Source organism: Carassius carassius, chromosome 1 (genome assembly GCF_963082965.1).
Source record: "Carassius carassius chromosome 1, fCarCar2.1, whole genome shotgun sequence".
NCBI lineage: Eukaryota > Metazoa > Chordata > Actinopteri > Cypriniformes > Cyprinidae > Carassius > Carassius carassius.
Genome location: NC_081755.1, coordinates 53,103,261 through 53,120,822, shown reverse-complemented (window position 1 = coordinate 53,120,822; position 17,562 = coordinate 53,103,261). Strand labels below are relative to the sequence as shown.

The window sequence follows — 17,562 nt, the reverse complement described above, 5'->3', positions numbered from 1 at the left end:
ATACAGGGGAAGGGCTAAGGGGTAGAATTGGGATTAGGCCTAAAAAGCCTTTCTCTCATTGACTAATGTTAATGAGTCCACCATCAGGGGAACACAGAACAACCAAGGTGTGCATGGCAGGGTTGTAAGAAGAAAGCTATTGCTCTCCAAAAAGAATAGGGTAACACCAGATACTGAAAGCAAAGATTCAAATACTTTAGCAATGCACAGATATGTAACAATAGATATAATTAAAAATTTTGTCTCATTTGTTTGATTGGATTCTCTTTGTCTACTTTCAGGACTTCTGATGATGCTTTGGGTCATATTTATGCAGAAATACAGAAAATTGTAAAGGGTTCACAAATTTCAAGCAGCACTGTACATAACATAAGCAACAGAACTCATAATGCTCCAGGAAATCCCTAATATGGCCAAACCGAGTAATCAGAAGATATAAACGTTAGCTAGCTAATGGTAGGCTACCTGTTGCTGTCAGAGCAAATGTAATTACGGCATTCACACACTCCTCAGATGCTCTCATTTCCTGAGTTGTACTAAGTCACAATGTGAAAACAGCACGAACATTCGTATTACTACAAAGATTTGTTGGATTTGTATTATCACAGTTTTTCAATTTGCGTTTACATGCATTTTCTCAGTCAGGCAATTATTTTTCACAGTGATGATGCTTCTTACATCTGTTTCAGAAAACCAGTGGACAAATATTTCAATTGATCACTCACGAGACACCAATATCTGCATCCTAATTCGGTTCTAGTACATACTGGTTACATAGCTACCGGTGCCATATTGGTACCTGGTTTCGGTACCCAAACCTACTGATACAGTTTCTCTCCAGTGTGGATCCTCTCATGTCTTTTCAGATTTCCTAACTGACTGAATCTCTTGTCACAGTGTGAACACTTATAAGGTTTCTCTCCAGTGTGAATCCTCTCGTGTTTTTTCAGATGTGATGACAAACTGAATCTCTTGTCACAGTGTGAACACTTGTAAGGTTTCTCTCCAGTGTGAATCCTCTCGTGTTTTTTCAGATGTGATGACAAACTGAATCTCTTGTCACAGTGTGAACACTTGTAAGGTTTATCTCCAGTGTGGATCCTCTCATGCAGTTTTAAATGGTAAGATGTAATAAAAGTCTTTTCACACTCAAAGCACATGTACTCTCTCACACCAGTATGAAGAAGCTGTGTGACGGGTGGGTGGGATCACCTGCGATGCAGAGGGCTTTATCAGTCGTTCACTCCAGGAAATCTTCCGGAAGGCCTTACTCACCTCAAAGCACATGTACTCTCTCACACCAGTATGTATTTTCTGATGTTTTATCAAATTTTGTAGAAGTGAAAAACTCTTTCCACACAAATGACATGAATGTGGTTTCTCCTTTCATGAAGTTTTAGGTGTGTTGTCAGGTTTGAAGACCACAAAAATGTTTTCCCGCATTGATCACATGTGTACAGCTTCTCTCTAGTGTGAATGTTCATGTGTAACATAAGAGTTGATGACCGTGTGAAACTCTTCCCGCATTGATCACAAGTGAATGGTTTCTCTCCAGTATGAACTCTCATGCGTCGCGTGAGAAGACATTTGCGTCTGAAACTCTTTCTACTACACTGAGTGCAAGGGAAAGATTTCTTGTCTCTTCTTTTCTTTAAATCTTTCTGTTTAGGTTTTTCTCCACTTCTGACATGATTTTTATCCTCAACTTCACTCAATTCTTCTTTCTCCTTACTATCTTCTATCAACACTGAAACAAAAGTAAAAATGGTACATTTTAATTCAACTCCTTTTGAAAAAAAAAAAAAGACATGAGAAATTAAAAGGACATAAAAAACTGATATGGCAACAGAAAGCACAGTTGCATAAAAAATGTCTGTAATTTTGATGCAATTTTATAAATGATACTTCCCTAAAACTTGTCATGAATGAGGTACACTGATCTTCAAATTATTAGTTAAAATATTATAGGCCCAAAGAAGGACTGTTAAATATGTTTGATAAACAACATGAGGATCCTCAAATACATCAAGAGAGCAACCATACATTTGTTATGTTTTTGTTAATTTATAATAATTTATTCATATATTAATTTATAATCATTAGTCATTTATGTAATGTATTGTTTACAGTTAGTAATGTACTTTAATACATGTGCTTTATAGTAGTAAATGTATTATATCATTTTATTATACAATTTAATCATTATTTTATATTGTATCATCCCTTTGTGTCCTGCTTCTGCTTTTCTCTGGCTTTGCTCAGTGAACTTCCTGGTTTATAAGTGAAAGTGAAAGTGAAGTGACATTCAGCCAAGTATGGTGACCCATACTCAGAATTTGTGCTCTGCATTTAACCCATCCGAAATGCACACACACAGAGCAGTGAACACACACACACACACTGTGAGCACACACCCGGAGCAGTGGGCAGCCATTTATGCTGCGGCGCCCGGGGAGCAGTTGGGGGTTCGATGCCTTGCTCAAGGGCACCTAAGTCGTGGTATTGAAGGTGGAGAGAGAACTGTACATGCACTCCCCCCACCCACAATTCCTGCCGGCCCGGGACTTGAAGTCACGACCTTTCGATTGGGAGTCCGACTCTCTAACCATTAGGCCACGACTTCCCCACTATAGAAGATGGTTAATACAGTTTTTGAACCAGAAAGGACTTAATGTTAATGTGTTTTGGTTATCGATAACCTGCTGAATATTCTACTGTTCAGGCACCAGACAAAATGGATATTTTCTGACAAGATCTGTCATCCGGGACTGGACCCAGTTCATAGGAAATGTCCCTTATTGTTTAATTCTTCAGCTATATTAATTATTAAAAATAATTATTAATATTTTTCCTGTTAAAGCAAAACAAAATATAAAACTGCCTGAAGCTTTATAACTGTCAGGATAATTTTTTTATGATTTTTAATTTATTGAGTGTCCTATTTGCAATCATGCATATAAACAACCCACAAAAATATACATAAAACAAAGCAGTTAGTCAATAAATGGTAAAAACTGAAAAGGTGAGTAAGGCCTTCCGGAAGATTTCCTGGAGTGAACGACTGATAAAGCCCTCTGCATCGCAGGTGATCCCACCCACCTGTCACATAGCTTCTTCAGTCTGCTGCCATCAGGGAGGAGACTGCGGAGTCTCCAGGCCAGGACCAGCAGACTGAAGGACAGCTTCATCCACCAGGCTGTCAGGAAGCTGAACTCGCTCCCGAACTTGCCCCCCTGTCCCTCTTCTGCCCCAGGCACCACTGAACTATGAAGTTGACTTGACTTTTGATCTCAAATGAGTGTCAACTTCTGCTACTCACGAATCAGGCAACCAACTGGACCTTATTTATAAACGAATCTGCTCCACTGATCATGTTCTGGTTACTCCACTGCACACGCCGGATCACTTCCTCCTCACTCTTAACCTCAACATGGTCCCTGACACATCACTTACCCCTCCACAAGTCATCTTTGACGTAACCTATGCTCACTCTCAACCTCCCAGGCTATCTACAATGGTTTCATCTTAGCTTCCTTCCCCTAAACTATTAGCATCTTTTGATGCTAACAGTGCTACTGATACTTTCTCCTCCACTCTTACATCTTGTTTAGACACTGTTTTCCCCTTGTCTTTCAGACCAGCCGTTACCACCCCTTCTGCCCCTTGGTTATCTGATATTCTGATGTTCAAACACCGTTATAAGCTTAGAGCTGCTGAAAGGTTGTGGCACAAATCCAAAAAAACTACTGACCTTAGTGTGTATCAGTCACTCCTCTCTTCCTTCTCTTATAATGTCTCCAATGCTAAAATGACATACTAACATAACAAAGTTAACAATTCATCTAACTCTCGCATGCCTTTTAAAACATTTTCCTCACTTCGTTTGTCCTTCCTTCTCTCCCGCCTGCTTCATAATAGCTCACGACTTTGCCATGTTTTTCATTAATAAAATTAAAAACATCAGTGCACAATTTTCCACACCACAATTCGTCAAGCTCATATCACCAGCAAACATACACTCATTTACATCCTTCTCTTCACTCTCTGAGGCAGAAGTCTCAAAACTCATCCTTTCTAATCACCCTACAACTTGCCCGCTTGATCCTATTCCATCTCATCTCCTTCAAGCCATTTCTCCTGCAGTTGTACCTGAACTCACTCACATCATTAACACATCCCTCCACACTGGTGTTTTTCCCTCATCATTTAGACAGGCTTGTATAACTCCACTACTTAAGAAACCCACCCTCAACCCATCTCTTTTAGAGAACTACAGACCTGTTTCCCTTCTTCCTTCATTGCAAAAACACTTGAACGAGCTTGAACCAAGTCTCTGCCTTTCTCACACAGAACAACCTCCTTGACAGCAACCAATCTGGCTTCAGAATTGGACATTCAACTGAGACTGCCTTGCTCTCAGTTGTTGAAGCCCTAAGACTGGCAAGAGCGGAATCCAAATCTTCAGTACTTATCTTGCTTGATCTGTCCACTGATTTTGATATGGTTAACCACCAGATCCTCCTATCAACCCTACTGGCAAAGGGCATCTCAGGAACCAAACTCCAGTGGTTTGAGTCTTACCTATCAGATAGGTCCTTCAAAGTATTTTGGAGAGGTGAGGTGTCCAAGTCACAACATCTAACTACTGGGATGCCTCAGGGCTCAGTTCTTGGACCACTTCTCTTCTCTGTCTACATGGCATCATTAGGTTCTCTCATTCAGAAACATGGCTTTTCATACCACTGTTATGCTGATGACACTCAACTCTACCTCTCATTCCATCCTGATGATCCGACGGTAGCTATTCGCATCTCAGCTTGTCTAACTGACATTTCTTCCTGGATCCTTCAACTCAACCTTGCCAAGACAGAACTGCTTGTGATTCCAGCAAACCCATCGTTCCATCACAATTTCACCATCAAGTTAGGCACACCAACCATAACTCCTTCAAAAACAGTCAGAAGCCTTGGAGTTATGTTACTTTCTAACACCACATTGCTAAAACTGTCTGGTCCTGCTGATTTACTTTATTCAACATCAAGAAGATCAAGCCCTTTCTTTCGGATCATGCTGCACAACTCCTTGTTCAAGCTTTTGTTCTGTCCAGGCTGGACTATTGCAATGCTCTCTTGGCAGGTCTTCCAGCCAGTTCTATCAAACCTTTACAATTAATCCAGAACGCGGCAGCAAGATTAATTTTAAATGAACCCAAAATAATACACATCACACCACTGTTTATCAATTTGCACTGGCTACCAATAGCTGCTCGCATAAAATTTAAGGCATTGATGTTTGCCTAAAAAACTATGGCTCTGCACCCATTTACCTAAATTTGTTACCTCAGACTTATGTGCCCTGTAGAAGCTTACGTTCTGCAAGTGAACGTCGCTTGATTGTTCATCCCAAAGAAGCACAAAGTCACTTTTACAGACTTCTACATTAAATGTTCCCTCCTGGTGGAATGAATTCCCCAACTCAATCCGAGCAGTCCTTAGTCCTTAGCCATCTTCAAGAATAAGCTTAAAACCCATCTCTTCCATCTTTATTTGACCCTCTAACTTTAGCACTCACTATTCTACACTAATCCATTCTAAAGAAATAATAATAATAATAATTGACCTCTCTTTCCTATCTTTCTGTATTCTATTTTCTTTTCATTTATTGTAAAAATTTTAAAATAAGACCTCTAACATTAGCTTGCTCTATTCTTTTTCTATTATATCGGTTTTCTTTTTATTTATTATATTATTTAAAAGCCCTTGCTACGTGTACTGTGTTTAAGCTAACTGAGACTTGTTATAGCACTTTTATATCATTGCTCTTTTGATGTTTTTGATGCTTCGCTTTGGATAAAAGCGTCTGCTTAATGACTAAATGTAATCTAAATGTTTCTGGACTTGGGAACATTTCAGTTGCGTTGCTGTCTATGCAGGATCAGAGAGCTCCAAATTCCATCAAAAAAAATCGTAATTTGTTTTCCAAAGATGAACGAAGGTATTACGGCTTTGAAACAACATATTGGTGAGAAATTAATGACAGAATTTTCATATTTGGGTGAGCTAACATTTTAAAGCACTAAACTTTCATGCAGTGTATGTTTCATTCAAACTCTAATATCTTATTAGCTGAATAAAAAGCATAAATGTAAACACAATAAACTCAAACTCTGCTAAATGTGTGTTTTTCAAGTCTTCTCAAGGTAAAAAACACTGGAATAAGATATTATAGAATATACGTTTGAATAGCGCCCATAAGTGCTATTACTCGTTAATCAGAGTTTCTTGTTAGTTAATGGTTAATGTTAATAGTGTATTAGTAATTTGTTTCTTGTTTAGTTATTGTCATCAACAATAGAACAGTATTCTAAAGTGTTACTGGCATTTGTTTTAAAATGTTTGCGATGTTTTTTTATACTCAATTTGACAGCCATATTTCTGTAGCTAAAGCTTTTCTATACTTCTATAAATAAATAAACTGTGCTGCTGCAAGCAGTGTTAAACTACGCTGCCATCCACCTTGACTGTGTCACTTGACCCATAACCGTCAGCATTATTAATGAACTAATCAGGAATAAACACCAACCTGTTTGTTCTTCAGTATCTTCAGTGTGTTTGATTCTACAGGGTTCTGGATCTCTTATCTTCTCTCTGTCCCCTTTAATAAACTCAGCCTTTGCAGATTTCATCTCTTCCTGATGATTTGATGATCCTCTTCACTTGAGCTTCACTAATGATGATGTAATTGCTGTGGGAGGAGCTTCAATGATGATGGGATTGTTGTGGGAGGAGCTTCACTGATGATGATGTGATTATTGTGGGAGGAGCTTCACTGATGATGATGTGATTATTGTGGGAGGAGCTTTACTGTTGATGCGTTTTTTTTTGTGGGAGGAGCTTCACTGTTGATGATGATTGTTGTGGGAGGAGCTTTACTGATGATGCAATTATTGTGGGAGGTGCGTCACTGATGATGATGTGATTGTTGTTGGAGGAACTTCACTGACGATGTGATTGCAGTGGGAGGAGCTTCACTGAACAGATTCACTGAATTTCTGTGTGGGGAAAAAAGCAGATTTACCAAAATCAACAACAAATCAAAGAAGCATTAAAGGTATAATAAGTGTTGCATTTTCAAAACAATAAAGGCGAAGCTTGATGACGCTCTGAAGGACAATTTTCACAGATGAGGGAATGGATTCGTTATTTTATGCTGGGTACACACCAAAAGATTTTTTACATCTTATAAGACTTTCAAAATGTGAAAGACCACAAACATGAGGATAAAAAATCCTAGATTTAACCGTTTTGCTCCTATAGTGTGTGGTGTGCCAAAATGTGACAAAGACAGCACACCACACACAAACAGATTTTCAACCAGAGTCTCGACTGTGAACACAGAAAATCTCGCGAGATTTAAGAATAAGCATTCCGGACAATATGCAGGAAGAAATTGCAATAATAGTGTTTGGAATGATTTTCACAGAAAATTCACGGGGCAAAAAGAAAAGGGTTTGGGTGAAGTTGTGGAGACGGTGGGAATATGGTCTGTACAAGTTACAGAGTGAGCTAGTGGTGTTCAATGGTCACAAAACAACACAGATATGCTTTTTTATGTATATAATTGTTGTTCTCAGTTCTCTCTTGGAAAAGAGATCTTATTCTCTTTCAAATTGTCTTATTAAATAAACTTTAAATAATTGTTATCAGATCTTATGCCGCGTTCCAGGCTACCCGTAACTCATGTTTTTCCAACCTTATACCCAGAAAAAGTGCATTGGAACGGCAGTCACACCCGTCACTTCCCACCTGGAACTTGTACTAGATTGATGTACTCCAAGTTCTGAGTTCTGACGTCACATAGCCCGCGAAACAACGATGTCAGCCCCTACGGATAATATTGCCTACGGATGCAGTGTTTATGCAAGTGGTACACATTGAAAAAATTGAGTCGTGGTTTGCAGTCATGATTTACAGGCTCAAAAACCTGCCTGGAACGCAGCATTACATCACTCTTTAAGAACGTAATCATTCGCTTCCTGATTGGATATTGTTTCGTTTCACGTGATAACGTTTGTCCTTGGGGTTCCCCCCACACATCAGGATTTCTGATCGTAAATATTAAACATGTTGAATATTTATGATTCACGATCAGGGAGGCTCCGACGTTCTTCGGATCAGGTTCAGACACTCTTAACACACCTCACACCAAGGGAACATCTAATAAGATCATCTGTAGAACCATAGAGATAATCGGGACATAGCTAGGATTGTCAGAAGGAGTGAAATCGGCACAAAATCAGCCCGATTATCTTTTGGTGTGTACCCAGCATTACTCACTGTAGATTCTATTCCCTCTGGATTTAATGTTTCTAAACGAAGCATGGTTAGAAGAAACTGTAGTGCAACAGTCCTAAATGAAGCAGCCCGTCCTTACTTTACTTTCATGAGTGTCTGCAGGACTGTTAGGAGAGGTGGAGGTGTAGCTGCTCTATTTAAAGATGTCTATCAATGCAAGCAAGTGTCATTTGGTCAGTACTTGTCTGTTGGATATCTAGGGATTGTGCTGAAAGGTTTATTATTATTTACAGGCCTCCAAAATACCCTCTAGCCTTTGTTAAAGAGTTCACAGAAATGTTACCAATGATTTCCTCAATGAAAAATTTTTGCTTTGCAGGGGATTTTAACATTCACATAGATATGATAACTGTTTTAAACACTAAGTACATAGCACTATCTGATCTAGTACTGTAACAACGCATCAACGCCATCGATTACATCAACTACCAAAATACGTTTACATGCGTGAAATGTGTTGAAGCGTTATACTGTTTACATTCATCTCCTGGGAATGGAGAACTTTCCAGAACACCGGAGAAGAAAAGAGATGATGATGACCCCTCAGAGGACCTCAGATGATGCAAACCCTCAAACAACAAGCAGAACTAACAAATATTGCCACAAGTGTGATTGTATTATATAATAACTGCTGTTAATAGTGTTCATCGTCTGGTTGACTACGTCTTGTATAAATTTTTCTCAAAATTCCTGTCATATGCACATAAACTGATCACCACTTCTGATCACCAGCTTTATTGCCAGGTATGTTTACACATACGAGGAATTTGTTTTCGTGACAGAAGCTCCGCAGTACAACAGAATGACAGCGACAGAACATAAAACACATAATAAAAGAATATAAAAATACAAAAAATACAAATAAGTAGATAAGTTATAAGCTCCTACTAAATATTGTAGAAAATAAATTTTCTGTGAAGGTGCTTTGCAATGATTTGATTCTTAAAAAGCGCTATACAAATAAACTTGAATTGAATTGAATTGAACTGCGATGCACAATCGCCTCAGAAGAAAACATCCTGGCGCTCTCCGGCCTCAAAAGGACGAGCCATCTGTGTAAGTATTTATTATTACAATTAGTTTTGGGAGCCATTGTTGCATTCATAGCTGCTGTGTTTTTGTCATGAATTAATTAATATATGCTATGTAATAATGGTAATGCTAATCGGTAATGTATAAACTGTAAAAATATACTGTATAGTAGGGCTGCACGATATTGGGAAAAAATGACATTGCGATATTTTATTTTTCTGCGATATATATTGCGATATGAAATCTAATCTAATTTTTTCTTACAAACAAAAATGGGGTGAGCACACTTACATTCTCATTTTAAATGATTTAAACATCAGAGAATTATTTAAATTAGAGTAAATTATTTGTTTGTAACTTTAGGATATGGTTTGAATTGTTAATATATCAACTAACATGAACTTACTACGAGCAATACTTTTGTTACTATAATTATTAATCTTAGTTTATCTTAGTTTATAAAAACACAGCTGTTCATTGTTTGGTAATGTTACTTCACAGTGCATTAACTATGTTAACAAATACTGTACAACTTTTGATTTCAACAATGAAGGCTATAGCCTAAATGTTGAAATTAACAATGTTGTAGAAGTGCAGTTTAGTAATAGTAAATGTTAAATAATGTAGTTAAATAGTTTAATAAATAGAACATTATTGTAAAGTGTTACAGATTTTTTTAGACACCAATTCAGACGTCTCGTTAGTTCAGTGTTGGACAGGTCAGTTGTTAAAACCATTCATTAAATTAAATTGGTTCAAAGGAATCATAAGTTCGCGAATCAGACGTGTACGGCATGCCTTGTGTAATTATCTCTTTTTCGACAACATCGTGTCAATTGATTTTGATTAATATGCGCGAGGGAGAGAGAGCAAGAGTGAGGTTTACCTGCACAGCACTGCTCACTGTTCTCCGTTACACTGTAATCTAGTAGTGTACATGAATATATAGATACATTTCTTCTGCATTGCAAAGAGGAATTATGATGCTGATATCATTTGTTCGTTAACAACCCAAAATGTCTTTTATTCTAATTGACTGATTAAATGTAAGAATTTGACTCAAAAGATGATGAACTCTTAAAAAAAAGGGACAAGAGGGATTATTTTCCAAATAACTCTGATTTAATGTTGCAGAAAAATGTGTTCTTGTCCTTTCTCCAAGTTACCATCCTGTAGACTGATTTTTGCCTCTTACAAAAGTCAGAAAGTCTTCCAAGACGACAGTAGCTGAAACTGGAAAGTTAAGCTGCACAACATAAATGTAGATTAATGTATTATTATTATTATTTGTCTTACTATTTGAATACATTTATTAGTTTTTTTATTTCAATTTTTATATTATTGATATATTTGTATTTGCATTTTGAATGTAATTTGGCCATTAAAAACATTAAATTGGTTTAGTTTTCATGGTTATTAATGTCTTTATTAAGAGTTATTTTAAAATATCTATCTTATCTCTTGTATATTTAGTATTGCTCTTTAATAAAGAAAAAATACTTTAAAGAAGTTCCAGATCTTTACTGCACCACTGCCTAACATCACGACTTAAGGGACCGTTCTCAATTACCTCAGTCACCTCGATTTAAAAAAAAATGCTGTAATTCACCAACATTTTTAATCCTTTTTATTTTTCACATTCCTAAATGTTGCAGCTCATATTCAGTAAGTTAGCTTGGCCACTAGCTTTTACTAAAACGTTGTTTCACACTGTGGCTGGAGTTTGCAGACGGTCCCTAAACAACACCTGCGGTTATCCAGTGGATATTCATATTCAACCGTGAGAAATAACGGTAACAAACTTAGCAGCAAAAACAAGAACTGCGTTGGAGTGTTGGTTTTAACAATGACATATGATTTATTTCAATAGTTTTTGAAAGCAAGCTAAAACATCTTGTCTGGACACTACAGAACATACTACAGCCGATGTCTTGCTGTTTTATTAAACCCTGTTTTTCTGGTTTTACTTGTGAAAAATTAAGTGTTAAAAAATTATTTTGGGTTGAAAAGGTTCTGAAGGTCTTTTGAAACTACTTTCTTTTCTTCAGAAACTTTAGGCCTATTTAAAGGTAATTGTCTTGTTAAAATCATTTTTAAAATATATGTTCAATGAAACTTTAACATTATTTAAAAAGCCACCCTGCAATTTATATCAAATGTCAGTCATTTATGATACAGATTGTAATGAATGGTCTCAACTTGAAGTTGGTTCAGAGTCTCTTGATGTATTTATTTAATGTCATGTTCAATCCTGTTTGATGTAAAGTCTCTTTTATAATATGATGGGTTCAGGACAATGGACAGTTCAGCAAGAACGAAAACCATTTCGAAACTTTAATACTAAATCAAAAGACAATACATTCGAGGATGTAAAAGATAATATCCAGTTAACAGTAATTGGACTGATCCCAAGCCTTTACTACACATAAACAATAAAAACAGATCTGTAAAAACTCAGCGAGTGTCATGGATTATGATATTAAGTGAGTTTAATGTTAGATGAAAACAGAAAACAAGCATAAAACAGAATAATGTATCTTTGTTAATTCAACATCTAGACAACAGTGATGTATAACTCATTATAATGATCACATGATCACATTATAATGATCACACGTGTGATGCATTTCTCCACTTCCGGCATGATTTTTCTCATCAGAATTATTCTTCTTTCCACTTATTGTCTTCAATCAACTCTGAAACAAAAGTTGTCGGGTCTCGGGGCTAATCACCTGTCTTTTTGGTGTGGGTGTGTGTGTGTTGGGATGGTGACTGCTCACCACATCTGCCTGTTTGTGTTTTCCCCGCCTCCCTTGTTCCCCGTTGTTAACCATAATTGCTCGCCACCTGTTCTCTATGTCCTTCTAATTTTTTCCCCTTTATTATTCCCTGTGTTTCTCTGTCTATTGTCAGACTGTTGTTATTCGTTCCAATAGCTCCGATCATCTAGCAGTTCTTTGTACTCACCCTGTCGTGTCTTGTCCTCAGGCTCCAGTGTGTTTGGCTTATTTCTCTGCTCTAGTTCTTACAAGCCCAGAGCTCCTAGTAGCTTCAGCTGTTCATCCTGTCACTGCGAGTGAAACCTGTGGAGCGTGACTCTTTCTTCTCTGTCTCCGCTTTGTGAATAAAGCCTTGAGTTTACCCGCACCTGTATCCAGCCTGCTTTCTCCTGACAAAAGTAAAAGTAAATCTGTCAGTACCACGTAAAAAAAAAAGTGAAAGGATGTAGTAAAGTGAAGGGACATAACCCTGATTATAACAGCAGAAAGTAGACAATTGCATTACACGATTTTGATCCTTTTGATGCAATTTTATAAATTAAATGTCCCTGAATCTTTCCATGAATGAGGTACACTGATCTTGAAATTATTGGTTTTAAAATATTATAGGACATTTGGCCCGTTGCCCTGTTTTATTTATTTTAGTTATAATTACTAATATTTTAGATTCATGCCTTCTCAATGTACCAAAGTGATCATTTCCGTTTTTGTTTTATAATAAATGGATAATAAGTCTTGGCTGGCATTGCTGCGATAAATGAATCAGCTCATGTTTGTTCCTCAATCAAAGTGGTCAGAAGAAGCAGGGAAATGTAGCAACATCACTGACCTGTTCAGAGCTTCAAGCACAGGTCCGTTTCATTTGTAAAGATAGTTTTGTCTTTATTAATGTAGTTGAGTATTAAATTTCTAGTATCTGTTAGGCTATAGGGCACCCCATTATTATCATCATTCAGAATGCTGTGCTAAAGGACGTGAATATTGATTGTAAAGTTACATAAAATGGATTTATTGTATAGAGAGGGAGCTAGAGCAGACAGCAACACAAAAGAATATTATGAGTAACAGGCTCACAGCCTAATAATTCAATAGTTTATCAGACATTTTCAACAAATATGTACTAATTTTGACATTTAGGCAGTTTAAAACATTTGTTTTTAACGCACTACCAGTCAAAATAAAAAAGTTTTATTAAAGAAGTATTTTCTGCTCATAAGCCTTCATATATTTGATCCAAAACAGTAAAAACAGTAATACTGTGAAATATTTTTATTAACGTAATTTATTCCTGTGATCAAAGCTGAATTTTCAGCATCATTACTCCAGTCTGTAACTTGATCCTTCAGATGTCATTCTAATATACTGATTTGCTCATCAACAACAGTCCACATGTGCTTTGTGGATTTGGAGAAGGCATTCGACTGTGTCCCTCGCGGCGGCCTGTGGAGGGTGCTCCGGGAGTATGGGGTCCGGGGCCCTTTGATAACGGCTATCCGGTCCCTGTACGACCGGAGCAGGAGCTTGGTTCGTATTGCCAGCTGTAAGTCAGACTTGTTCCCGGTGCGTGTTGGACTCCGGCAGGGCTGCCCTTTGTCGCCGGTTCTGTTCATGATTTTTATGGACAGAATTTCTAGGCGCAGCCAGGGGCCGGAGGGGGTCAGGTTTGGTGACAACACGATTTCGTCTCTGCCCGAGGCCATGGTCCTCAGTCGGAAAAGGGTGGCTTGCCCACTTCAGGTTGGTGGAGAGTTCCTGCCTCAAGTGGAGGAGTTTAAGTATCTTGGGGTCTTGTTCACGAGTGAGGGAAGGATGGAACGGGAGATTGACAGACGGATCGGTGCAGCTTCTGCAGTAATGCGGGCGATGTACCGGTCTGTCGTGGTGAAGAAAGAGCTGAGCCGCAAGGCGAAGCTCTCGATTTACCGGTCAATCTACGTTCCTACTCTCACCTATGGTCATGAGCTTTGGGTCATGACCGAAAGGACAAGATCCCGGATACAGGCGGCCGAAATGAGCTTTCTCCGCAGGGTGGCTGGGCGATCCCTTAGAGATAGGGTGAGAAGCTCAGTCACCCGGGAGGAGCTCAGAGTAGAGCCGCTGCTCCTCCACATCGAGAGGGGTCAGCTGAGGTGGCTCGGGCATCTGTTCTGGATGCCTCCTGGACGCCTTCCCGGCAAGGTGTTCCGGGCGCGTCCCACTGGGAGGAGACCCCGGGGAAGACCTAGGACACGCTGGAGAGACTATGTCTCCCAGCTGGCCTGGGAACGCCTCGGTGTCCCCCCAGAAGAGCTGGAGGAAGTGTCTAGGGAGAGGGAAGTCTGGGGTTCTCTGCTTAGACTGCTGCCCCCGCGACCCGGCCCCGGATAAGCGGAAGAAGATGGATGGATGGATGGCTCATCAACAAACATTTATTATTATTATTATTATTATTAAACTGAACAAAATTATAAACTGCAACACTTTTGTTTTTGCCCACATTTTTCATGAGCTGCACTCAAAGATCTAAGACTTTTTCTATGTACACAAAAGGCCTATTTCTCTCAAATATTGTTCACAAATCTGTCTAAATCTGTGTTAGTGAGCACTTCTGCCAAGATAATCTATCCACCTCACAGGTGTGACATATCAAGATACTGATTAGACAGCATGATTATTGCACAGGTGTGCCTTAGGCTGGCCACAATAAAATACCACTCTCAAATGTGCAGTTTTATCACACAGCACAATACACATATGTCGCAAGTTTTGAGGGAGCATGCAATTGGCCAACAGACCTGTTGCCCGATGTTAATTTCTCTACCATAAACCGTCGCCATGGGCGTTTCAGAGAATTTGGCAGTACATCCAACCGGCCTCACAACTGCAGACCACGTGTGACACCAGCCAAGACCTTCAAACCAAGCATCTTCACCTCCAAGATCATCTGAGACCAGCCACCCGGACAGCTGCAGCAACAATCAGTTTGATAACCAAAGATTTCTGCACAAACTGTCAGAAACTATCTCAGGGAAGCTCATCTGCATGCTCGGGTCTTGACTAGTGTTGGGCGATATGGTCATATTTAAATCATCATATCATCAGCACGTAAGATTGACGATACACAATATTATCATGCATGGTTGCAAGGAAGCAAGACGGGGGTGACAAGGCAAGACTTCTGCAAGTAAGTGCGAAGCCACACGGTAGTGACGACTATGTGGGAGGAAAAGAGGACGCGTTGCAGGTAAAGTCTTGGATTGCGAAAATGGGGTCTGGGAATGTCAAATCTAAGATTGGTCTTGATGATTTGGACAGTCAAATTTACAATGGCATATGGAAAATAATTATGGAAGTCATACCCTGGGATGAGAATCATGGTTTTCCAAAAAAGAAAAGGTACCTTTAGCATAACAGCCCTGAACAGAGTAAAAGAGAGCTTGGAAAATTGTGAAAACAAATTAAGAAATTTAAAATTATTAAATTTTTCCCCTTAGAGAACTGTGGTGTGCCAAAATGGACTTTGATCTGGACTCCTGGCTTCACCCCTATTGACAAATGGCACAGCAGCACCAGATTCAAGTGGCTGGGCTGAATGGAACTGTGATGGTCTCTTGACCATGAAATGAGAAAGATTTGAAAGAAGCACAACAAAGCATATCGTCAAGCAGTGGAAACACTGTGTCAACGGATGAAGACTGACTTTCCAGTCACACCCGGAGCAGTGAACACACACACACACACACACACACACACACACACACACACTGTGAATACACACACTGTGAACACACACACACACACACACACTGTGAACACACACACACACACACACGCACACACTGTGAATACACACACTGTGAACACACACACACACACTGTGAAAACACACACACACACACACTGTGAAAACACACACACACACACACTGTGAAAAAACACCCGGAGCAGTGAACACGCACACACACACGCGCACACACACACACACACACACACACACACACACTGTGAACACATACACACACACACACACACACACACTGTGAATACACACACACACACACACACTGTGAACAAACACCCGGAGCAGTGAATACGCACACACACACACACACACACTGTGAACACACACCCGATATCAATAATTACTAAGTAAAACAGAATAAAATCAAATGTAACAATTTATTATCAGTCAGGTAAATATGTGTTATGCCAATTACATATCCAATTGAAACACATCAAATCATATCAATACAAAACATCAAATTCTCAAAGATGAATCTGAAAGTAAAATATGCATACCTGACCTTAGAAAATACATAGTATGAAGTCAAGAGACACAACACACTACGGACTTTCTGGCTACAGAATCGCCCTGATCCTCTTGCTGCAATCGTTTAAATACCTATTGAAATTTATAAATATTGTGCTCTCATTTATATTTGGTTTGTTTACCTTTTATTTATTTTCCTTGAACCAGGCAATCATATTGCAGAGTGTATGTCATGTGACCTAATCAGTGACTGAATGAATGCACATGTTTCTGTTTAAATAAAAGTGCGCCAGTCTGAACAAAACTGGTTGATGTGAAACAGTAATCCTGTTGTCTGCGTGAGTTACTCTGCTAACAGGTTATGGGCCCAGAATACGGGTGTTAAGTCGCTGGGTAAAAGTCGCAACGAAAACTTAACTGCGTGTACCCGAGTTTGTAAGAGAAATGACATGAGGCTGCAAACATGAGCAGAAAGACAAAAGCAGCGGTATCATCGAGCCGCTGGTCAAGGCTTGTCTTTGACGGAGATGAGGAAAATTATGAGTTATGGGAGACGAAATCTTTGGGTCACCTTTGTTTACAAGGACTGAAAGAGACTATCTTGAATGAACCTTCTTTCGAAGATGAGGAAGACGAGACGAAAAACGCCGAAGCCTATGCTGAGCTGATACAGTTCCTGGATGACAAAAGCCTGTCGCTGGTCATGAGAGAAGCAGCAGATGACGGACGTGCGGCGCTGGAGATTTTACGTGGATATTATGCTGGCAAAGGGAAGCCCCGGGTAATAAGCTTGTACACAGAGCTAACTTCACTCCAAAAATTGTCGAGTGAGAGTGTTACGGAATATGTCACCAGAGCTGAAACTACAATCACTGCTTTGAGAAATGCAGGTGAGAATCTGAGTGACGAACTTTTGACAGCAATGGTTTTGAAAGGACTTCCAGAGACATTTAAGCCATTTACTATCCATGTTACTCAGAGTGATGTTAAAATGACTTTTGCCGAATTTAAGACAAGACTTCGAAGTTATGAGGACATTGAAAATATGCGGACAACTGCGTCCGGGGACAATGTAATGAAAGCAAGAGCGCAGTTTGGAACAAAATCCACTTTTGCTGACTGTGCAGCTGCAAGTGCTGACATTGTC

The 17,562-nt window shown here is 39.1% G+C and overlaps 1 protein-coding gene across 1 annotated transcript; it reads right to left on the bottom strand.

The window, feature by feature from the left end:
- Positions 1-469: 469 nt before the first annotated feature.
- On the bottom strand, positions 470-7,071 carry LOC132099135 (protein krueppel-like). Its single transcript, XM_059505619.1, has 3 exons — positions 6,583-7,071; positions 1,276-1,747; positions 470-1,148 (listed from the first exon to the last, which is right to left on the bottom strand). Exons 2-3 carry the CDS (start codon positions 1,285-1,287, stop codon positions 819-821), a joined length of 342 nt encoding a protein of 113 aa, XP_059361602.1. The 5' UTR covers positions 1,288-1,747; positions 6,583-7,071; the 3' UTR covers positions 470-818.
- Positions 7,072-17,562: the final 10,491 nt, after the last annotated feature.